The sequence below is a fragment of the Sturnus vulgaris genome, chromosome 3, assembly GCF_052056855.1.
Source record: "Sturnus vulgaris isolate bStuVul1 chromosome 3, bStuVul1.hap1, whole genome shotgun sequence".
Taxonomy (NCBI): Eukaryota; Metazoa; Chordata; class Aves; order Passeriformes; family Sturnidae; genus Sturnus; species Sturnus vulgaris.
The window spans coordinates 113,894,774-113,918,192 of NC_142245.1; the positions used below are offsets into that span (position 1 = coordinate 113,894,774).

A 23,419-nucleotide genomic window follows, 5' to 3' on the forward strand; every position below is an offset into this window, starting at 1 on the left:
CCATTCCCAGTTTCCCCATTCCCAATTCCCCATCCCACATTCCCAGTCCCAATCCCAATTCCCAGTTCCCATTTTCCTCATTCCTGGTCCCCAAACCCCAGTCCCAGATCCCAAATCCCAAATTCCCATTTCCCAATCCCCCATTCCCAATCCCAATCCTCATTCCCAACCCCAATTCCCAATCCCAATTTCCCCATTCCCAATTCCCCATCCCACATTCCCAGTCCCCAATTCCCAATCCCAAAAGCCCAGATCCCAATCCGAATTCCCAAATTCCCCATTCCCAATTCCCAATCCCCCATTCCCATTTTCCCCATTCCCAATTCCCAATCCCAATCCCAATCCCAAATTCCCACATTCCCAATCCCATATTTTCAAACTCCAATCCCTCATTCCCAATTCCAAAATCCCAAAATCCCAATCCCCCATTCCCAGATCCCAAACCCAAAATCTCGGATCACATTCCCACATTTCCAGTTCTTTGGGAATTCTCGGGAATTATTAAGGAATTCTTGGGAAATTCTTACAAATTATTCGGGAATTCCTCGGGATTTCTTTGGGAATTCTTCAGGGAATTAATTGGGGAATTCTGTGGGAATTCTTGGGAATTCTTTGGGGAATTATTGAGAATTCAGGGGGAAATTATTTGGGATTTATTTGGAAAAATTTTGGGAAATTCCTGGGAATTATACGGGAATTCTTTGGGGAATTATTGGGAAATTTTTCGGAATTTTCGGGCAATTCTTCAGGAATTTTTTGGGGAATTCTTCGGGAAAATCTTGGGGAATTATTTGGGAATTATTGATGAATTCCTCAGGAATTCTTTGGGATTTTTGGGGGGGAGAATTCTTTGTGAATACTTGGGGAATTATTCGGGAATTCTTTGGGAATTCCTGGGAATTATTTGAGAATTATTAGGGAATGCTGTGGAATTATTAGGGAATTATTAGGGAATTCTTTGGGATTTTTTTTTTTTAATTCTTCGGGGAATTTTTCTGGAATTCCTGGGAATTACTTTTGAATTATTGGGGAATGCCTCAGGAATTATCTGGAATTTCTGGGGGGGAATTCTCGAGCAATTCTTTGGGAATCACTGGGAATTCTTGGGGAATTCTTGGGGGAATTTTTTAGGAATTCTTTGGGAAAAGGCTCAGGGGGGAGGGGCGGCTTCCCAAGGATTTCAGGGAAAAGGGAATTGCCGGGAAAAGTTGGGATTTTATTTCTCCATTTAGCAAGAGAATTAATTACTAATTACCGATTATTAATTATTTTAAAAATCATTAATTAATTAGAATTAGTATTAATTATAACTGATAAAATACTGAATATTAATTATAGATTACAGATTATTAATTATTAGTGTTAGTTATTAAATTGTTACCGTATTGGCCATTAATTAATTATTATTAATTATTAATTAATCCATGAAAACTTCCTGGAATGGGATCCAACCCCTCTTTCCAAATCCCCAAAAAATTCCCACAACGACAACAACAAAAAATCCCGGAATTTTTCCGGGAATTTTATCCCATCTCGGAAAAATAAATTCCCACTCCGAGAATTCAAGGCGGGAAAAATTCCAAAGGGAAAAATTCCAAAGGGAAAAATTCCTCCCAAAAGGCCCAAATCCAAGCCAGAGGGGAATTCCCAGGGAAAAAAATTCCAGCTCAAAGCTTGGAATTCCCGGGAAAAGGAGGATCCGGGGGAAGATTTTCCAGCCATTCCAGAAGGATCCGGTTCACCTCGGCCGGCCTGCGGGGAGAGAGAATTCCTGGGAATTCTTGGGAATGGGGGAACTGGAATTACTGGGAATGGGGGGACTGGAATTCCCGGGAATGTGGGATTTAGAATTCCTGGGAATGGGGGAAGTGGAATTCCTGGGAATGGGGGAACTGGAATTCCTGGGAATGTGGGAACTGGAATTCCCGGGAATGGGGGAAGTGGAATTCCCGGGAATGTGGGATTTAGAATTCCTGGGAATGGGGGAAGTGGAATTCCTGGGAATGGGGGAAATCAGAATTCCCAGAAAATGTGGGAGCTGGAATTCCTGGGAATGTGGGGATTTGGAATTCCCAGAAATGTGGGAAGTTTGAATTCCTGAGGAATGTGGGAACTGGAATTCCTGGGAATGTGGGATTTAGAATTCCTGGGAATGTGGGAATCAGAATTCCTGGGAATGTGGGAGCTGGAATTCCTGGGAATGGGGGAGCTGGAATTCCCGGGAAAGTGGGAATCAGAATTCCTGGGAATGGGGGAAGTGGAATTCCTGGGAATGGGGGAAATCAGAATTCCCAGAAAATGTGGGAGCTGGAATTCCTGGGAATGTGGGGACTGGAATTCCCAGAAATGTGGGAAGTTTGAATTCCTGAGGAATGTGGGAACTGGAATTCCTGGGAATGTGGGAAGTGGAATTCCTGGGAATGGGGGAATCGGAATTCCCAGAAAATGTGGGAGCTGGAATTCCTGGGAATGTGGGGATTTGGAATTCCCAGAAATGTGGGAAGTTCGAATTCCTGAGGAATGTGGGAACTGGAATTCCTGGGAATGGGGGAATCGGAATTCCTGGGAATGGGGGAATCAGAATTCCCAGAAAATGTGGGAGCTGGAATTCCTGGGAATGGGGGGACTGGAATTCCCGGGAATGGGGGAATCAGAATTCCCGGGAATGGGGGAATCAGAATTCCTGGGAATGGGGGAATCAGAATTCCTGGGAATGGGGGAAGTGGAATTCCTGGGAATGGGGGAACTGGAATTCCCGGGAATGGGGGAAACTGGAATTCCTGGGAATGGGGGAATCGGAATTCCCAGAAAATGTGGGAGCTGGAATTCCTGGGAATGTGGGGACTGGAATTCCCAGGAATGTGGGATTTAGAATTCCTGGGGAATGTGGGAACTGGAATTCCTGGGAATGTGGGAATCAGAATTCCTGGGAATGGGGGAATCAGAATTCCTGGGAATGGGGGAATCGGAATTCCCAGAAAATGTGGGAGCTGGAATTCCTGGGAATGTGGGGATTTGGAATTCCCAGAAATGTGGGAAGTTCGAATTCCTGAGGAATGTGGGAACTGGAATTCCTGGGGAATGTGGGGATTGGAATTCCCAGGAATGTGGGATTTAGAATTCCTGGGGAATGTGGGAACTGGAATTTCCTGGGAATGCGGGATTCAGAATTCCTGGAATGTGGGAGCTGGAATTCCCAGAAATGTGGGAAGTTGGAATTCCTGAGGAATGTGGGAACTGGAATTCTCAAGGAATGTGGAACTGGAATTCCCAGAAATGTGGGAATCAGAATTCCCAGAAAATGTGGGAGCTGGAATTCCTGGGAATGTGGGAGCTGGAATTCCTGGGAATGTGGGATTTGGAATTCCTGGGATGTGGGAACTGGAATTCCCGGAAATGTGGGATTTGGAATTCTTGGGAATGTGGGATTCGGAATTCCTGGCAATATTTGGGATCTGGAATTCTGTGGCGTTTTGGAGATCCCAGTTTTCAGGAGGGAATATGGGACCCAGAATTCCCAGGAATATTTGGGACCTGGAATTCCCAGGAATGTTTGGGATCCAGAATTCCCGGGAATATTTGGGATCTGGAATTCCCAGGGAATGTTTAGGACCCAGAATTCCCAGGAATTTTTGGAGATCCCAGTTTTCAGGAGAGAATGTGAGACCCAGAATTCCCAGGAATGTTTGGGATCCGGAATTCCCTGGGAATATTTGAGGTCCAGAATTCCCAAAAATGTTTGGGATCCAGAATTCCCTGGGAATATTTGAGGTCCAGAATTCCCAGGGAATATTTGGGATCCGGAATTCCCAGGAATATTTGGGATCCCGGTTTTCCAGGATTTGGGAATTCCCACCTCTCCAGCTGTGTCCAGTGCCCGCATTCCTGGAGATTTTCCCGGTGCAGCCGCGGGATCTTGGGAAGGAAGGGATGGAAAAGGGGCTGGAATGGGCTGGGAGAATTCCCAGATTTTTTTCCACTTTTCCAGGGCATTCCCAAATTTTCCCTTCCATTCCCGCCAGAAAAGCAACTCCCAGATTTTTTCCCATTTTTCCATGAAATTCCCAATTTCTCCTTTCATTCCCACCCCTCTTGTGGGAACAGAAATTCCCAGATTTTTCCCAGAACCCCCAGTTTTTTCCAGAATTCCCAGATTTTTCCCGATTTTTCCAATTTCCCCAGAATTCCAGATTTTTCCCGATTTTCCCCAGAATTCCCAGATTTTCCCCAGTTTCCCCAGAATTCCCAGATTTTTCCCAGAATTCCCAGATCTTTCCCAGATTTTACCAGATTCTTCCTGGATTTCCTCAGAATTCCTCTATTTTCCCCAGAATTCCCAGATTTTTCACCATTTCCCCAGAATTCCCAGGTTTTTCCCAGAATTTTCCCAGATTTCCCCCAGAACTCCTGTATCTTGCCCAGAATTCCCGGATTTCCCCCAGAATTCCCAGACTTTTTCCAAGATTTTTCCCACATTTTCCCCAGAAGTCCTGTATTTTTCCCAGAATTCCGTTTTTCCTGATTTTCCCCAGAATTCCTGTATTTTTCCGAGAACTCACAGATTTTCCCAGAATTCCCAGATTTTTCCGGGATGTTGCCCAGAATTCCCAGAGTTTTACCCAGAATTTTCCCAGATTTTGCCTAGAATTCCCAGATTTTTTTCCCCAGATTTTGCCTAGAATTCCCAGATTTTTTTCCCCAGATTTTTTTCCCAGAATTCCCAGATTTTTTCCCAGATTTTTTCCCCAGAATTCCCAGGTTTTCCCGGGGCTCTCACCCAGCTCTCCATGCCCTTGCTGAAGTTGGGATTCAGCACCGGATCCTTCCCGGCCGTCACCAGCAGAGCCGGGATCAGGATCTGCCAGCAGGGAATGGGGGCGATCCAGGGGCGATCCCGAGGGATTTGGGGGATCCAGAGAGGATCCAGGGGGGATTTTGGGGGATCCAGGGGGGAATTGGGAGGGATTTTGGGGGATCCAGAGGGACTGGAATGGATCCAAAGTGGGGGAAAAATGGGATTTGGGGGATCCCGAGGGATTTGGAGGATCCAGGGAGGATTTGGGGGGGTCCAGAGGGGATCCCAAGGGATTTTGGGGATCCAGAGCAGATCCTGAGGGAATTTGGGGGATCCTGAGGGACTGGAGGGGATCCAAAGGGGGAAAAAATGGGATTTGGGGGATCCAGAAGGGCCCAGAGGGAATTCTGGGAATCCAGAAAGGAAAACTGGGATTTGGGGGATCCAGAGGAGATCCTGAGGGAATTGGGGGATCCCGAGGGGATCCAGGGGGGATTTTGGGGATCCAGAGCTGATCCTGAGGGAATTGGGAGGATCCAGAGGGACTGGAGGGGATCCAGAGGGGGAAAAAATGGGATTTGGGGGATCCCGAGGGACTTGGAGAATCCAGGGGGGATCCAGACAGGCCCAGAGGGAATTCCAGGAATCCAGAAAGGAAAAATGGGATTTGGGGGATCCCGAGGGATTTAGGGGATCCAGGGGGGAAAAATGGGATTTAGGGGATCCCGAGGGGATCCAGGGGAGTTTGGAGGATCCATGAAGGATTTGGGGGATCCAGAGGGGGGAAATGGGATGTGGGGGATCCAGAAGGGATTTGGGGAGATCCAGTGAGAGTCCAGAGGGGACAAACGGGATTGGGGATTGGGGATTGGAAAGAGGATCAGGGAATGGGATCAGGATGGAGTTTGGGATTGGGATTGGGATTGGGATCAGGTCTGGGATTGAGGATCAGGGATTGGGATCAGGATGGAGTTTGGGACTGGGATTGGGATTGGGATCAGGGTGGAGTTTGGGACTGGGATTGGGATCAGGGTGGAGTTTGGGATTGGGATTGGGATGAGGATGGAGTTTGGGATTGGGATTGGGATGAGGATGGAGTTTGGGATTGGGATTGGGATCAGGACTGGGATTGAGGATCAGGGATTGGGATCAGGATGGAGTTTGGGATTGGGATGGGGATCAGGATGAGGACTGGAATTGGGATTGGGATCAGAGATTGGGACGGCAATTGGGGTCAGGATGGGGTTGAGGATGGGGATTGGGATCAGGGATCTGGGATTGGGATGGAGATTGGGATCAGGGATCTGGGATTGGGATGGAGATTGGGATCAGGGATCTGGGATTGGAATGGGGATCAGGGACCTGGGATTGGGATCAGGGACCTGGGATTGGGATCAGAGATCTGGGATAGGGATTGGGATCAGGATCAGGAATTAGGATTGGGATCAGTTCCCACCTTCCTGTCCTTGGCTCTCAGGGCCCATTTCCAGTTGGTTCTCATGTTCCGGTACCAATTCAGGGCACCCCTGGGAAAAGCGGGAATGCGCCGGGAATTCTGGGAATTCTGGGAATTCCCACCCCTACCCTGGGATCATCTTCCCTGGGAAATCCCCTTTGGATTTCCAGGGGAATCCTGGAGGACCAGGATGGGATTTGGGGTGGGGGAGGGGGAGATCCTGGGATCCCACCTGAATCCCGATTTCTGGAATTGTTGGATGTAATATTCCAGCTCGGGAAGCGGCAGGAGGCGACTCCCGGGGGGGTTTTCCGGGAATCCCACCAGGAGTCCCCCTGGAAGGAGAGGATCCCACCTGGAATGTCCCCCCTGACCCCCCCCTCGAGATCCCCCAAATCCCTTGGGATCCCCCGAATCCCACAGGACTCCTCTTTGAATTCCCCAAATCCCTCAGGATTCTCCCCAAATCCCACAGGATCCTTCAAATCCCACAGGATCCCCCATTCCCAGGATTCCCCCATCCCCCAAATCCCACAGGATTCTCCCATTCCCATAATTCTCCCATCCCCCAAATCCCACAGGATTACCCCATTCCCAGCATTCCCTATCCCCAAATCCCAAGGGATCCCCAAAATCCCAAGGGATATTCCGTTCTCAAATCCCAAGGGTTCCCCAAATCTCAAAGGATCCCCCATTCCCAGGATTCCCCCATTCCTCAAATCCCTCACGATTCTCCCCAAATCCCTTGGGATCCCCCTTCAGAATTCCCTTCAGAAATCCTTTGGGATCCCCCCCAATCCCACAGAATCCACCATTTCCAAATCCCACAGGATTCCCCCATTCCTCATATCCCACAGGATGCCCCAAATCCCACAGGACTCCCCCATTCCCAGCATTCCCTATCCCCAAATCCCAAGGGATCCACAAAATCCCAAGAGATCCCCCATTCCCAGGATTCCCCCATTTCCAAATCCCACAGGATCCCCCAAATCCCAAAGGATCCCCCATTCCCAGGATTCCCCCATTCCCCAAATCCCTCAGAATTCTCCCCAAATCCCACAGGATCCCCATTCCCAAAGCCAAAGGGATGTCTCAAATCCCACAGGATTTCCCATCCCCCAAATCCCAAAGGATCCTCAAAATCCCACAGGATCCAACTCCCAATCCCACTGCATCCCCCATTCCCAGGATTTTCCCATTCCTCAAATCCCCAAATCTCACAGGATCCTCCCATTCCCAGCATCCCCTATCCACAAATCCCACAGGATCCCCCAAATCCCAAGGGATCCCCCATTCCCAGAATTCCTGACCTCTCTCCCGGACCCTGTGGAAGTTGGTGCTGATGGGAAGGCGATCCTGCGGGAACAGGGAATGAGCGATGGATCCACAGGGATCCCAAATTCCCAGAAATCTGGGATCTGTCCCTTCCTGGGAATTTGGGATCCAGCATTCCCAGAAATCTGGGATCTGTCCCTTCCCAGGAATTCAGGATCCAGCCCTTCCTGAGAATTTGGGATTCAGCATTCCTAGGAATTCGAGATCCATGATTCCCAGGAATACACTATCTTTCTCATCTCAGGAATTCGGGATTCAAAATTCCTGGGAATTTGGGAACCAGCATTCCCAGGAATTTGGGAACCAGCATTCCCAGGAATTTGGGATTCGGCGTTCCCAGGAATTTGGGCTTCAGCCCTTCCTGAGAATTCAGGATCCATGGTTCCCAGGAATTCGGGATCCAGCATTCCCAGGAATTTGGGATCCAGAATTCCTGGGAATCTGGGACCCAGCCCTTCCCAGGAATTCAGTATCCAAAATTCCCAGGAATTTGGGATCTGTCAATTCCCAGGAATTTGGGATCTAGCCCTCCTGGGAATTCAGGATCCACCATTCCCAGAAATTCAGGATTCAGCATTCCTGGGAATTCAGGATCTGGCATTCCCAGGAATTTGGGATCCCGCATTCCTGGGAATTTGGGATCCACCATTCCAAGGAATTTGGGATCCGGCATTCCCAGGAATTCAGGATCCGGCATCGCCAGAAATTCCTGCACCCCAAGGGATTTGGGAACCATGGAGAACAGAGCCAGGAATCCCAGAAAAAAAAAAAAAAAAAAACTGGGATATTCCAAGAATTTTCCATTCCTTTGGGATCCCAAAATCCCCAAATCACCTCCGGGCTCGTGGAGCGGATCAGGATCTTCAGGGTCCTCCCGATGTCTTTTTCCAGCTCCGCTTCCGCCACTCCCTACGGAAAACGGGGCTCCGAAAATCCCGGGAAAAGAAAACAAACCCCTCCAAAAACAAAAAATAAAAAATTTTAAAAAAAAGGGAAAAATCTGGGAATTCTCACCGGCTCCTGGAAATAAAACTGATAATCAAAAGTGGGAATAGATTTCATTTTTTCCACGATATCCGTGTCGGGATCGGCCGGTCGGTACGGAGTGTTCAGCGAGGCCACGGCGCTGGGAATTCCATCAATTCGGGATCAGGTCGGGAATTTTTCTTTTTTTTTTTTTTCTGGGAATTTTCTGGAATTTTCCGGGGACTCACCGGAGCCTCTCGGGATAGAACAGGGCCACGTTCCAGGCCACGGCCCCGCCCCAGTCGTGACCAACCAGGACAACCTGGGAGATTCCCTTGGGAAAAGGGAGAGCAGGGATTGGATCCCCCTCCAAATTCCCGCTTTTCCACTTTTTTTATTCCAGCTTTTCCCAATTTTTTTTTCCGGGCATTTTCCTCCTTTTTCCCTCATTTTCCCCCTCTTTTTTCCTTTTTTCCCCCTCCCCTTTTTTTTTTCTGGTTTTTTTTTCTTCTCCCCCTTTTTCATTTTTTCCCCTCTTTTTTCCTTTTTTTTTTCTTTTCCCTCCTCTTTTTTTCCTCTCTTTTTTCCCTTTTTTCATTTTTCCCCTCATTTTTTCCTTTTTTATTCCTTTTCCCCCTTTTTCCCCCTTTCCCCTATTTTTTCCTTTTTTTTCCCTTTCCCCCCTCTTTTTTTCCTTCTTTCCCTTCCCCCCTTTTTTCCTTCCCCCCCTTTTTTTTTCCTATTTCCCTCATTTTTTCCCTTTTTTTTTCCTTTTCCCCTCCTTTTTTCCTTTTTTCCCCTTTTTTATTTTTTCCCCTTTCCCCTCTCTTTTTTCCTTTTTCTTCCCTTTTCCCCCTCTTTTTTCCCTTTTCCCCTCTTTTTTCCTTTTTTCTTCCTTTTCCCCTTTTTTCCTTTTTTCCCTTCTTCCCCTCTTTTTTCCTTTTTTTCCCATTTTCCCCTTTTTTCCTTCCCCCCTTTTTTCTTTTTTCCCCCCTTTTCCCCTTTTTTCCTTTTTTGCCTTCCCCCCTTTTTTCTTTTTTTCCCCTTTCCCCCCTTTTTTCCTTTTATTCCCTTCCCCCACTTTTTTCCCTTGTCCCCCTTTTTTCATTTTTTTCTCTTTCCACCTTTTTTTTTCCCTTTTTTCCTTCCACCCATTTTTCCCCCTTTTTTCCCCTTTTTTCCTTTTCCCCCTCTTTTTCCTTTTCCCTTTTCTTTCCCTTTTCTTTCCCTTTTCCCCTCATTTTTTTTCCTCTTTATTTTCCTTTTCCCCCTTGATTTTTCCCTTTTTTTTTTCTGTTTGTTTTTCCTCCTTCTCCCCCTTGTTTTTCCCCTTTCCCCCCAAATTTTCCCAATTTTTCCCTCTTTTTTCCCCCTCATTTTCCCATTTTTCCCCCTCCCCCTCATTTCCCATTCCAAGAATTTTAACGAATGGATCACAGCAGGAAAACAGCACCAGGAGAAAGGAAAAAAAATCCGATTTTTTCCCCAGAAATCCACGAAATCCTCACCAGTTTATCCAAAAAAGTCACAAAATCCTGGAAAAAGACGAGGGAAAGGCTCAGATCCCATCGGGATCAGCCCTTCCCGAATTCCCAAAAATTCCCAAAATTCCCAACAATTCCTCACCTTGCAGATCTGCTCCTGGGAATATTCCGAGATATCTGCGGGAAAAAATTGGATTTTTTTTCCACGATTTTTTCTTTTCCAAGTTTTTTTTTCCCATGATTTTTTTTCTTTTCCATGGATTTTTTTCCCCCATTATTTTTTTCCATGGATTTTTTTCCCCATTATTTTTTTCCATAACTTTTTCTTTTCCATGGATTTTTTCCCCATTATTTTTTTCCATAACTTTTTGTTTTCCATGGATTTTTTTTCCCCATTATTTTTTCCATAACTTTTTCTTTTCCATGGATTTTTTTCCCCACTACTTTTGCCATGTTTTTTTCCCATGATTTTTTCTTTTCCATGCTTTTTTCCTAATTTTTTTTTCCAAGATTTTTTCTTTTCCATGATTTTTTTTCCCAAGTTTTTTTTCTTTTCCATGTTTTTTCCCCATCATTTTTTTCCATGATATTTTTCCGTCTTTTTTTCCATAATTTTTTCTTTTCCATGCTTTTTTCCCCACGATTTTTTTCCATGATATTTTTAATTTTCCATTACTTTTCCACATTATTTTTCCCCATAATTTTTTTCCACGATTTTTTCCCATTCTATTTTCTCATATTTTCTCGCCATGATTTGTTTTTCCGTTATTTTTTCCATGGTTTTTCCCCCATTATTTTTTCCATGATTTTTTCTTTCCATATTTTTTTCATTTAATGATTTTTTCTCTTTATTTTTTCCATAACTTTTTCCCACCCATTTTTCTTTTCCATGATTTTTTCATTAATTTCTCCCACAATTTTTTCCCATAATTTTCTTTCCATTATTTTTTCCCAAAACTTTTTTCCCATCATTTTTTCCCATTTTTTCCCCCAGGATTTTTCCCCATGATTTCTTTCCTTTCCCATGATTTTTTCCCCCTTTATTTTTCCCCATTATTTTCTTTCCATAATTTTTCTCCCCAGGGTTTTTTCCCCAAAAATCCATCCCCAAATCCTTTCCATGACCGGAAAACTCCGGAGCAGATTCCCACATCCCAGAATTCCCAGCCCATCCCAGAATTCCAAACCCATCCCAGAATTCCCAGCCCATCCCAGAATTCCAAACCCATCCCAGAATTCCAAACCCATCCCAGAATTCCCAGAATTCCCAGCTCACCGGGTGGAGCCATGGATTTTCCATATCCTTTCATTTCCCACGATTTTCTTTTCCATGATTTTTTTCCCCATAATCTTTTTCTTTCCATGATTTTTCTCCCATGATTCTTTTTTCCCCCATGATTTTGTTTTTCCCGTGATTTTTTTTCTTTCCATGTTTTGTTTTTCTTTTCATGAATTTTTCCCCATATTTTTTCCTCCATGACTTTTTTCCATGATTTTTTTCCATTATTTTTTCCACGACTTTTTTCCCCATTTTTTTTTTATTCCCACAATTTTCCCCCCACAAATCCATCCCCACATCTTTCCCATGACCACAAAACCCCAGAGCGGATTCCCATATCCAACCCCATCCCAGAATTCCAAGCCCATCCCAGAATTCCCAGCCCATCCCAGAATTCCAAACCCATCCCGGAATTCCAAACCCATCCCGGAATTCCAAACCCCATCCCGGAATTCCAACCCCATCCCGGAATTCCCAGCCCATCCCAGAATTCCAAACCCATCCTTCTCCTCCAAACCCATCCCAGAATTCCAAACCCATCCCGCAATTCCCAGTCCATCCCAGAATTCCAAGCCCATCCCGATATTCCAAGCCCATCCCAGAATTCCCAGCCCATCCCAAAATTCCAGCCCCATCCCAGAATTCCAAACCCATCCCAGAATTCCCAGCCCATCCCAAAATTCCAGCCCCATCCCAAAATTCCAAACCCACCCCAGAATTCCAAACGCATCCCAGAATTCCAACCCCATCCCAGAATTCCCAGAATTCCAACCCCATCCCAGAATTCCCAGAATTCCCAGCTCACCGGGCGGAGCCGTGGATTCTCCGTATCCTTTCATTTCCAGCGCGATCACCCGGAATCCAGCGCCGGCCAACGCCGGGATCTGGGCATGGAGGGAGAGCAGAGAATTCCAAAGGGTCCCGGAATTCCCAGGGGAAAAAAAAAACAAAAAAAAAACCCTTCGGGAATGGCGGGAATTCCCGGATTTTGCCGTCACCTGGAAGCGCCAGGAGAGCCAGGATTCCGGGAATCCGTGGCACAGGCAGACCACGGGGCCCTGGCCCAGCTCCACAAAATGCAGCCGAACTCCCGGCTGGAAAACAAAATAAAATAAAATAAAATAAAATAAAATAAAATAAAATAAAATAAAATAAAATAAAATAAAATAAAATAAAATAAAATAAAATAAAATAAAATAAAATAAAATAAAATTATAATAATAATAAAAAAAAAAAAATTCCAAGTTTCGAGCTCTGGAATTCCAAGTGTTGAGCTCCAGAATTCCGGGTGGTGCCGATCTCTGGAATTCCAGGCAGGAGAGAGCAACGGGCTCTGGAATTCCAAGTTTTGAGCTCTGGAATTCCAAGTTTTGAGCTCCGGAATTCCAAGTTTTGAGCTCCGGAATTCCAAGCCAGAGAGGCCGATGGGCTCTGGAATTCCAGGTGCTGAGCTCTGGAATTTCAGGTGTTGAGTTCTGGAATTCCAAGTCCCAAGCTCCATCCCAGAATTCCAAGCCCATCCCAGAATTCCAAGCCCATCCCAGAATCAGAACCAGCCCAGCTCAGCAGAGATGATTCCGGAGCGCGTAGGACTCTGTAGAGTGGAATTCCAGAGATCAGAATTTGGAATTCTGGACCTCAGCATTTGGAATTCCAGAGCCCAACACCTGGAATTCCAGAGCCCATCGGCCTCTCTGGCTTGGAATTCCAGAGCTCAAAACTTGGAATTCCAGAGCCCATTGCTCTCTCCTGCCTGGAATTCCAGAGATCAGCACCCAGAATTCCAGAGATTGGTACCTGGAATTCTGGAGCTCAAAACTTGGAATTCTGGTGCTCATATTTGAAATTTCAGAGCTCAGCACTTGGAATTTCAGAGATCGGTACCCGGAATTCCAGAGCCCATCGGCCTCTCAGGTGTGGAATTCTGGAGAGCAAAACTTGGAATTCCAGAACTCAACATTTGGATTTCTGGAGATCAGCACTTGGAATTCCTAAACTCAGTTCCAGAATTCCACCCATTCCCAGATCGTGGCACATTCCAGCCTGGAATTCTACCCACTCCCAGCTGCAATCCCAGAATTCCACCCATTCCCAGATCCAATCCTGGAATCCCCCCCCCCCCCATTCCCAGATCCAATCCCATAATTCCACCCACTCCCAGATCCAATCCCGGAATTCCACCCATTCCCAGCTCCAATCCCAGAATTCCACCTATTCCGAGATCCCAGCACATCCAATCCTGGAATCTCAACCACTCCCAAATCCAGGCCTATCCCGGCCTGGAATCCCGGCCTGGAATTCCACCCATTCCCAGTTCCAATCCCAGAATTCCCGCCATTCCCAGATCCCAGCACATTCCAGCCTAGAATTCCTCCCATTCCCAGATCCAGTCCCAGAATTCCACCCATTCCCAGATCCGGGCACATTCCAATCCCAGAATCCCCCCCATTCCCAGCTCCAATCCTGGAATCCCACCATTCCCAGACCCAATCCTGGAATCCCCCCCATTCCCAGACCCAATCCCAGAATTCCACCCATTCCCAGCTCCAATCCTGGAATCCCCCCCATTCCCAGCTCCCGGCCCTTCCCGCCCCCTCATTCCCGAGGAATTCCGTACCCGGATGGAGACGTATCCGTGCGTGACCTCGGCCGGAGTGCACGGCGTCGGCAGCGCCGCCTCCTCCTCCTCCTCCCTCAGGAGCTGCGGGATCAGGAGCACGGAATTCCATGGAATTCCATGGAATATCCCCACCCGGATCCCTTGGGATCAGCCAGAATCCAGATCCCATCTCTCCCCGGAAAGAAATCACGGAATTCCGCGTCGCTTCCGATCCGGGATACGATTCCAGCTCTTCGTTCCCACGGGGGGGGGAAGTGACAAAATTCTGTCGGAATCTCCCGGAATTCCGGGAATTTTTCCCATACCTGCACCCCGGAGAGCTCCTGCAGTTCCCTGAGGCCGGATTCCGTATCCCGGAAAAGGATCGTGGCCATTCCCAACTCCCGCGCCGGCTTCAGGTTCTCCCCGAGGTCATCCAGGAAAATCACCTGGAAAAATCCCCGGGAACGACCGAGGCTCGGATCCAACGGATTGAAAATCCCCCCATTCCCATTTTTTGGGGGTTTTTTTTCGGGATTGTGGCACCTCGTGTGGTTTCACATTCCCAGAAAGATCCAAGGATTCAACCAAGGATTTGTGGGATTGGAGGAACATTCCATTCCTTGTTTTCCAGGGATTCCATTCCCTGGATTTTTGGGGGTTTGGCATCTCCTGAAGTTTTTCCAGAAGCACCCAAGGATTTGGGAGCCTGGAAAATCCCCCATTCCCAGATTTTTTTGGGGATTGTGGCATCTCCTGAAGCTTCCTACTCCCCAGAAAATCCGAGGATTTGGGAGCTTGGAAAATCCTCGATTCCCAGGGAATTTTTTTTGGGATTGTGGCATCTCCAGAGGTATCACATTCCCAGAAATATCCAAAGATTCACCCAAGGACTTGTGGAATTGGAAAATCTCCCATTCCTGGATTTTCGGGGGATTTTTGCATCTCCTGAAACTTGCAAATGCCTGGGAATATCCAAGGATTTGTGGGAATTGGAAAATCCCCCATTCCCAGATTTTTTTTTTGGGATCGTGGGATCTCCTGAAGCTTCCAAGTTCCCAGAAAATCCGAGGATTTGGGAGTCTGGAAAATCCCCCATTCCCAGATTTTTTGGGGGATTTTGGCATCTCCTGAAACTTGCAAATCCCTGGGACCGCCCAAGGATTCGTGGGATCGGAAAATCCCCCATTCCCAGATTTTTTGGGGGATTGTGACATGTCCTGAGGCATCACATTCCCAGAAATATCCAAAGATTCACCCAAGGACTTGTGGAATTGGAAAATCTCCCATTCCCAGACTTTTGGGGGGATTTTGGCATCTCCTGAAAGTTGCAAATTCGTGGGATCGCCCAAGGATTCATGGGATCGGCAAATCTCCCATTCCCAGATTTTTTGGGGGATTGTGGCATCTCCTGAAACTTGCAAATCCCTGGGAACATCCAAGGATTTGTGGGATTGGAATATCCCAAATTCCCAGATTTCTTTTTTTGGGATCATGGGATCTCCTGAAACTTCCAAGTTCCCAGAAAATCCCAGGATTTGGGAGTCTGGAAAATCCCCCATTCCCAGATTTTTTGGGGGATTTTGGCATCTCCTGAAACTTGCAAATCCCTGGGACCGCCCAAGGATTCGTGGGATCGGAAAATCCCCCATTCCCAGATTTTTTGGGGGATTGTGACATGTCCTGAGGCATCACATTCCCAGAAATATCCAAAGATTCACCCAAGGACTTGTGGAATTGGAAAATCTCCCATTCCCAGACTTTTGGGGGGATTTTGGCATCTCCTGAAAGTTGCAAATCCGTGGGATCGCCCAAGGATTCATGGGATCGGCAAATCTCCCATTCCCAGATTTTTTGGGGGATTGTGGCATCTCCTGAAACTTGCAAATCCCTGGGAACATCCAAGGATTTGTGGGATTGGAATATCCCAAATTCCCAGATTTCTTTTTTTGGGATCATGGGATCTCCTGAAACTTCCAAGTTCCCAGAAAATCCCAGGATTTGGGAGTCTGGAAAATCCCCCATTCCCAGATTTTTTGGGGGGATTTTGGCATCTCCCGAAACTTGCAAATCCTTTGGACCGCCCAAGGATTCGTGGGATCGGAAAATCCCCCATTCCCAGATTTTTTTTTAATTTTTTTCCCGGGAATCGCGGCACCTCGTGCGGCCGGGCCTGCAGCGCCTCCAGGGCGTAGGAGTAGATCCCGGGATCGGGTTTGGCGATCCCGATCCGGCAGGATTCCAACACCAGGTCGAAGTGGCTCCGGAGCCGCGCCAGGAGCGCGGCCGTCAGGACCCGCCCGGAGCTGTCGTCCACCCAGTTGTTGGTCAGGATGCAGGTCTTGAATCCTGGGAAAAGTTGGGAATTCTCATTCCGGATCTTTTGGATTCCTGGTTTTCTCCTCGTTGTTCCCGGTTTTTTGGGGGTTTTTTTTGGGGGGGGGGGAATGTTCTCATCCCAAATTTTTCCGGGGTTTGAGGGTTTCTGGGAGGAGGTCAAGGGATGGGAGTGTGGAGTTCCGGGGGGATTTCCGGGTGGGATCGAGGGTGGAGTTGGGGGGGATCAAGAGGGATCTTGTGGTGGGATCAGATCCCCATGGTGGGATCAACCAGGACTTCATGGTGGGAATCACCAGGATCTTGTGGTGGGATCAACCGGGATCTCGTGGTGGGAATGACCAGGGATTCTCATGGTGGGATCAATCAGGGATCCTTGTGGTGGGATCAGATCCCCATGGTGGGAATCACCAAGATCTCGTGGTGGGAATGACCAGGGATCCTCGTGGTGGGATCAGATCCCCATGATTGGAATGACTGGGATGCTGTAGTGGGAATGACCCGGGATTCTCATGGTGGGATCAACCTGGGATCCTCGTGGTGGGATCAGATCTCCATGGTGGGAATCACCAAGATCTCCTGGTGGGAATGACCAGGGATCCTCGTGGTGGGAATCAACATGGATCCCTGTGGTGGGATCAACCAGGACTTCATGATGGGAATCACCAGGACCTCATGGTGGGAACAACCTGGGATCGCTGAGGATCTCATGGGAATGACCCGGGATCCCTGTGGTGGGATCAACCTGGGATCCTCGTGGTGGGAATCACCAAGATCTCGTGGTGGGATCAACCAGGACTTCATGATGGGAATCACCAGGATCTCATGGTGGGAATGACCAGGGATCCCTGTGGTGGGATCAAATCACCATGGTGGGAATCACCAAGATCTCATGGAGGGAATGACCAGGGATCCTCATGGTGGGAATCAACCAGGATCCCTGTGGTGGGATCAACCAGGACTTCATGATGGGAATCACCAGGATCTCATGGCGGGAATGACCAGGGATCCTCATGGTGGGATTGCCCAGGATCTCATGGGAATGACCCGGGATCCCTGTGGTGGGATCAACCTGGGATCCTCGTGGTGGGATCAGATCCCCATGGTGGGAATCACCAAGATCTCGTGGTGGGAATGACCAGGACCTCATGGTGGGATCAACCTGGGATCCCTGTGGTGGGATCAGATCTCCATGGTGGGATCAACCAGGACTTCATGATGGGAATCACCAGGATCTCATGGTGGGAATGACCAGGGATCCTCAGGGTGGGAATCAACATGGATCCCTGTGGTGGGATCACCCAGGATCTCATGGGAATGACCCGGGATCCCTGTGGTGGGATCAACCTGGGATCCCTGTGGTGGGATCAGATCCCCATGGTGGGAATCACCAAGATCTCATGGTGGGAATGACCAGGACCTCATGGTGGGATCAACCTAGGATCCCTGTGGTGGGATCAGCCAGGACCTTGTGGTGGGAACGAGCAGGGATCCTCATGGTGGGATCAGATCTCCATGGTGGGGATCAACCAGGACCTGGCACTGGAACCAACCAGGACCCAATGGTGGAACCACTCAGGACTCAGTGTGACCAACCAGGACCCAACGGGGGCACCAACCCTGACCCTGTCCTGTGACCAACCAGGACCCAATGCTGGAACCAACCCTGGCACTGGAACCAACCCTGATTCCTTCCTGGGACCCACTGGGGTCTGCTGTGACCAACCAGGATCCAACAGTGACACCAACCCTGACCCTGTTCTGGGACCCACCAGGACCCAGTGGTGGCACCAATCCCAGCTCCATGGTGTGACCAACCAGGACCTGACACTGGAACCAACCGGGACCTTCTGGTGTGACCAACCAGGACCCACTGGTGACATCAACCCTGACCCTGTCCTGGGACCAACCAGGACCCAACAGTGGCACCAACCAGAACCCGGCACTGGAACCAACCCTGATTCCTTCCTGGGACCCACTGGGGTCTGCTGTGACCAACCAGGACCCAACGGTGGCACCAACCCTGACCCTGTCCTGGGACCAACCAGGACCCAGTGGTGCCACCTCCCTGGGACCTCTCCCGTTCTCCATTCCCGGCATTCCCAACATTCCAGACCCACCATTCCGGCGCAGGGTCCCGGCCGCTCGCAGCATCTGGACATTGACCCTGCCCTGGGCCTGCAGGTCCTGGAAGGGCCGAGCCGCGGAAAATCCGTCGGGAATGGCGATTCCCAAGGAAGCGGCGCGGCCCCGGCAGCCCTCGTCCATCTCCGAAACCAGCTGGAAAAAAAAACCAAACTGGAATGGGGGAGAGATCCTGGGTGGAAAAGATTCAGAATCCAGGAAATTTCCGGTTGGAAACGATTTGGAATCCAGGAAAAAACCTGGATGGAAAAGATTTGGAATCCAGGAAATTCCCGGGTGGAAAAAGCCTCAGACTCTGGGAAATTCCCGGTTGGAAAGCCTTGGAATCTGGAACAAATCCCGGTTGGAAAAAAACCCAGAATTTGGGAAAATCCCAGTTGGAAAAGCCCTGGAATCCAGAAAATTCCCGGTTGCAAAAGTTTCAGGGTCTGGGAAAAATCCAGGTTGGAAAAGTCTCAGAATCCGGGAAATTCCTGGTTGGAAAAGTTCCAGAATGAGGGAGAAATCCCGGCTGGAAAAGCTCTGGAATTCTGGGAAAAAATCTCGGTTGGAAAAGCCACAGAATCCAGGAAAATTCCCGGTTCAAAAAGATTCGGAATCCAGGAAATTCCGGGTTGGAAATGATTCGGAATCCAGGAAAAAACCTGGATGGAAAAGATTTGGAATCCAGGAAATTCCGGGTTGGAAAAGCCTCAGAATTGGGAAGAAATCCCGGCTGGAAAAGCCTCGGAATGCAGGAAATTTCTAGCTGGAAAATCTACAGAATCCAGGAGAAATCCTGGGTGGAAAAGATTCAGAATCCAGGAAAAATCCAGGCTGGAAAAGTCTCAGAATCTGGGAAATTCCCAGTTGGAAAAAGCCACGGAATGCAGGAAATTCCCGGCTCGAAAAGTCCTGGAATTCGGGTTGGAAAAGCCACAGGATCCAGAAAATTCCTGGTAGGAAAAGCCCCAGAATTCGGGAAATTCCCAGTTGGAAAAGCCCTGAAATCCAGGAATTTTTCACAAAATCCTGGAATTCTGGGAATTTGTCCTCCCCTCTCTTTTGGCTCTTTCTGGGAAAACTTTCCAGCAGCGCTGCTGGAATTCCAGGTGGGATTTATCCCGGAAAAAATTCCCTTTTCTTGGAATAACCTAATTCCCATAAAAATCCCATCCCAGATCCGGATCCCAAAAATCCCATCCCGGAAAAATTCCCCCCCAAAATTCCCAAATTCCACACCTGGCTCAGGGTGATCTGGCCGCTCATGGCTCGGGAATGGGGGCTCTGGGATCCGCCGGCGAGCAGCACATCCCGCAGGAAATTCCTAACGGGAAAAAAAAAAAACCGGCCTGGGGGGGAGATCCCAATCCCAAATTCTATCCCGGATCCCAAATCCTAAATCCTAAATCCCAGGTCTCAAATCCCAGATCTCAAACCCCAAACACCCCTGATCCCAAATGCAAAATCCCAGATCTCAAATCCCAAACCCCTGATTCCAAATCCCAACTCCCTGATCTCAAATCCAAAATCTCAGATCCCAAATCCCAATCTCCTGCCTGATCCCAAATCCTAAATCCCAGATCTCAAATCCCAAACCCTGATCCCAAACCCCTGATCCAAAATCCGCAGGAAATTCCTGCCAGGGTATGGGGAAATTCCAATCCCAAACCCCAAATCCCATTCCAAACCTAAATTCCAAACCCCAGTCCTAAATCCCAAATCCTGAATCTTAAAACCCAAATCCCATCCCAATCCCAAATCCCAAACCCCAAATCCCAATTCGTTATCCCAATTTTTGGGGGGATTCATGATCCCATTTTTCTGGAGGAATTTATTAGCCCAATTTTTTGGGAATGGCATTATTAACCTATTAATTACCTTAATTATTAATTAAGTTTCTCTGCCAACATTCCCTACAGAATTCCAGGCTGGGAATTGTTATCAACCCTGCCCTTCACCTTCCCAGCGCCCCATATCCAGCAGGATTTCCCAATCCCAAATCCCAGAAAAATTCCAAAAAATCATTCCCACATTTTTTTCCCCCGCCAATTCCCCACCCTAAAAACTCAAAATTTCCCAATCGCTAAAATCCCGCGCGGGCGGCGCCGCCAAACACAAAATTCGCGCTTTGTTTCTATGGCGCTCAGGCAGAGCGGCTCCGGATTGAGGCGCGGGCGGGCGAGTTTCGGCCGTGCCAAACCCGGTTAATCCCAAATCCCAATCCCAAATCCCTGATCCCAAACCACAAATCCCTGATCCAAAATTCCACATGAACACCAGATCCCAAACCCCAGATCCAAAATCCCAAATGAACCCCAGATCCCAAATCCCTGGTCCAAAATCCCAAATTCCAAACCCCAAACTCCAGATCTGAAATCCCAATCACAAATCCATATCCCAGATCCCAAACTGCAAATCCCTGATCCAAAATCCAAAATCCCAAACCCCAAACTCCTGACTTCAAATCCCAAATCCCAATTCATTATCCCAGTTCTTTGGGAAATGCATTATTCCTATTTTTTTGATAAATCGTCTCCATGTTTTGGGAATGTGTTTACTAATTAATTAAATGGATTGATTATTAATTAAATTCCTCTGCCAACATTCCCTACAGAATTCCAGGCTGGGAATTATTATCAACCCTGCCCTTCACCTTCACCCTGGACTTTCACAGCGCCCCATATCCAGCAGGAATTCCCAATCCCAAATCCCACTCGGGGATCCCAAATCCCAGAAAAATTCCAAAAAATCATTCCCACATTTTTTTTTCCCCCCGCCAATTCCCCACCCTAAATTCCAAAATTTCCCAATCTCTAAAATCCCGCGCGGGCGGCGCCGCCAAACACAAAATTCACGCTTTGTTTCTGTGGCACTCAGGCAGAGCGGCTCCGGATTGAGGCGCGGGCGGGCGCTTTTCGGCCGTGCCAAACCCGGTTAATCCCAAATCCCAATCCCAAATCCCTGATCCAAAATCCCAAATGAACCCCAGATCCCAAATCCCTGATCCAAAATCCCAAATGAACCCCCAAATCCCTGATCCAAAATCCCAAATCCCAAACCCCAAACTCCAGACCTCAAATCCCAAATCCCAATTCATTATCCCAGTTCTTTGGGAAATTCATTATCCCTATTTTTTTTATAAATCGTCTCCATGTTTTGGGAATGTGTTTACTAATTAATTAAATGGATTGATTATTAATTAAATTCCTCTGCCAACATTCCCTACAGAATTCCAGGCTGGGAATTATTATCAACCCTGCCCTTCACCTTCACCCTGGACCTTCCCAGCGCCCCATATCCAGCAGGATTTCCCAATCCCAAATCCCATTCGGGGATCCCAAATCCCAGAAAAATTCCAAAAAATCATTCCCATATTTTTTCCCCCCGCCAATTCCCCACCCTAAAAACTCAAAATTTCCCAATCGCTAAAATCCCGCGCGGGCGGCGCCGCCAAACACAAAATTCACGCTTTGTTTCTGTGGCACTCAGGCAGAGCGGCCGCGGATTGAGGCGCGGGCGGGCGCTTTTCGGCCGCGCCCAAAACAAACCGTGCCAAGAGCACGAACCGCGCCGAACCGAACCGAGCCAAAGCGAGCCGTGCCAAACCTGGGCAAGGCCCATTCGTTCTCGCAGGAGCTCAGGAAATGCTGCAGGCCCGGCCTGAGTAAAACCCCGCCGAGGTCGAACAGCACCGCCCGCCGCGCCATGGCCGCTGCCGGAGCCGGGACTCGAACCCGCGGCTTCGCCCTTTGGCCCAGATTAGGCGGCAACCCCTCAGTGAAGCCACGCCCCCTCCGCGAAACCACGCCCACCGCAGTGAAACCACGCCCCCTGAACGAGGCCGTGCCCCCCGTGCAGTCCCTGTGATTCCCAAAATATTCCTATCCCTCATTTCTGTGTCCCAAGTGGGAAAAATTCCCTCGAATTCCCAAAAAATCCCAGTTTGCCATCCCTGTCCCCATTCCCTCGGTGTCTCCCAGTGGGAAATTTCCCTCTAATTCCCCAAATATTCCTGTCCCTGATCCCTGAGTGTCCCAAGTGGGGAAATTCCCTTCAATTCCCAAAAAATCCGGGTTTCCATCCCCTGTCCCCATTCCCTTGGTGTCTCCCAGTGGGAAAATTCCTTTAATTCCCAAAAAAATCCCAGTTTTCCATCCCTGTTTTCATCCCATTCCCAAAATATTCCTGTCCTGTCTCTTTGGTGTCTCTCACTGGGAAAATTCCCTCCAATTCCCAAAATATTCCCTTGGTTTTTCCCACTGGGAAAATTCTCTTGAATTCCCAAAAAATCCCAGTTTTCCATCCCTGTTTTCATCCCATTCCCAAAATATTCCTGTCCTGTCTCTTTGGTGTCTCTCACTGGGAAAATTCTCTCGAATTCCCAAATTTTCCCAGTTCCCATCCCTTCAATGTCCTTCAGTGGGAAAATTCTCTCTAATTCCCAAAATATTCCTGTCCCCATCCATTGGTGTTCCCTCTCCCCTTCCCAAAATATTCCCATTTTTCCTGAGGTTTTTTTTGGGGGGGACAAATATGGAGGGAGCAACTCCATCCCTCACATCCCGTTTTTTCCAGGAGAAATTCCCGATCCCTGGAGATCCCTGGGACAAACATTCCCAAAATTCCAAGACTTGGAGCTGCTCCAGGTCCTTCCCTAATTCCTTCCTCACTCGGAATTCCCAACTCCTCTTCCCTCTCCCCATCCCATTCCCATAAAATTCTGCCAATTCCATCCTTTCCCAGCACTTCCCAATCCTTCCCATCCCGAATTCCCGAATTCCTTCGTCATCCTCATCCGGAATTCCCAACCCTCTTTTCCCTCTCCCCATCCCATTCCCGGTCTCTTCCCAAAAAAATCCCAGCAATTCCTGATCCTTCCCATCCCTCATTCCCAAATTCCCTCCTCATCCTCACAAAAATTCCCAACCCACTTTTCCCTCTCCCCATCCCATTCCCAAAAAATTCTGGCAATTCCATCCTTTCCCAGCACTTCCCAATCCTTCCCATCCCTCATTCCCGAATTCCCTCCTCATCCTCATTC

The 23,419-nt window shown here is 48.3% G+C and overlaps 1 protein-coding gene across 4 annotated transcripts; it reads right to left on the reverse strand.

Annotated features, from left to right (window-relative positions):
• Window positions 1-1,195: 1,195 nt before the first annotated feature.
• EPHX2 (epoxide hydrolase 2) lies at window positions 1,196-22,133 on the reverse strand. 4 transcript variants are annotated; one of them, XM_088162657.1, is made up of 19 exons: window positions 21,985-22,133; window positions 19,618-19,702; window positions 18,372-18,531; window positions 16,073-16,263; window positions 14,241-14,363; window positions 13,933-14,016; window positions 12,314-12,409; window positions 12,121-12,199; window positions 10,179-10,213; window positions 10,061-10,087; window positions 8,801-8,886; window positions 8,601-8,712; window positions 8,421-8,495; window positions 7,562-7,607; window positions 6,484-6,586; window positions 6,252-6,321; window positions 4,778-4,858; window positions 3,857-3,915; window positions 1,196-1,752 (listed from the first exon to the last, which is right to left on the reverse strand). In XM_088162657.1, exons 1-19 carry the CDS (start codon window positions 22,083-22,085, stop codon window positions 1,668-1,670), a joined length of 1,698 nt encoding a protein of 565 aa, XP_088018783.1. In that variant the 5' UTR covers window positions 22,086-22,133; the 3' UTR covers window positions 1,196-1,667. The 4 variants fall into 4 exon arrangements, with proteins under 4 accessions (XP_088018783.1, XP_088018780.1, XP_088018782.1 ...); XM_088162654.1 differs by lacking the exon at window positions 3,857-3,915; XM_088162656.1 differs by lacking the exons at window positions 3,857-3,915; window positions 21,985-22,133 and adding an exon at window positions 20,257-20,327.
• Window positions 22,134-23,419: the final 1,286 nt, after the last annotated feature.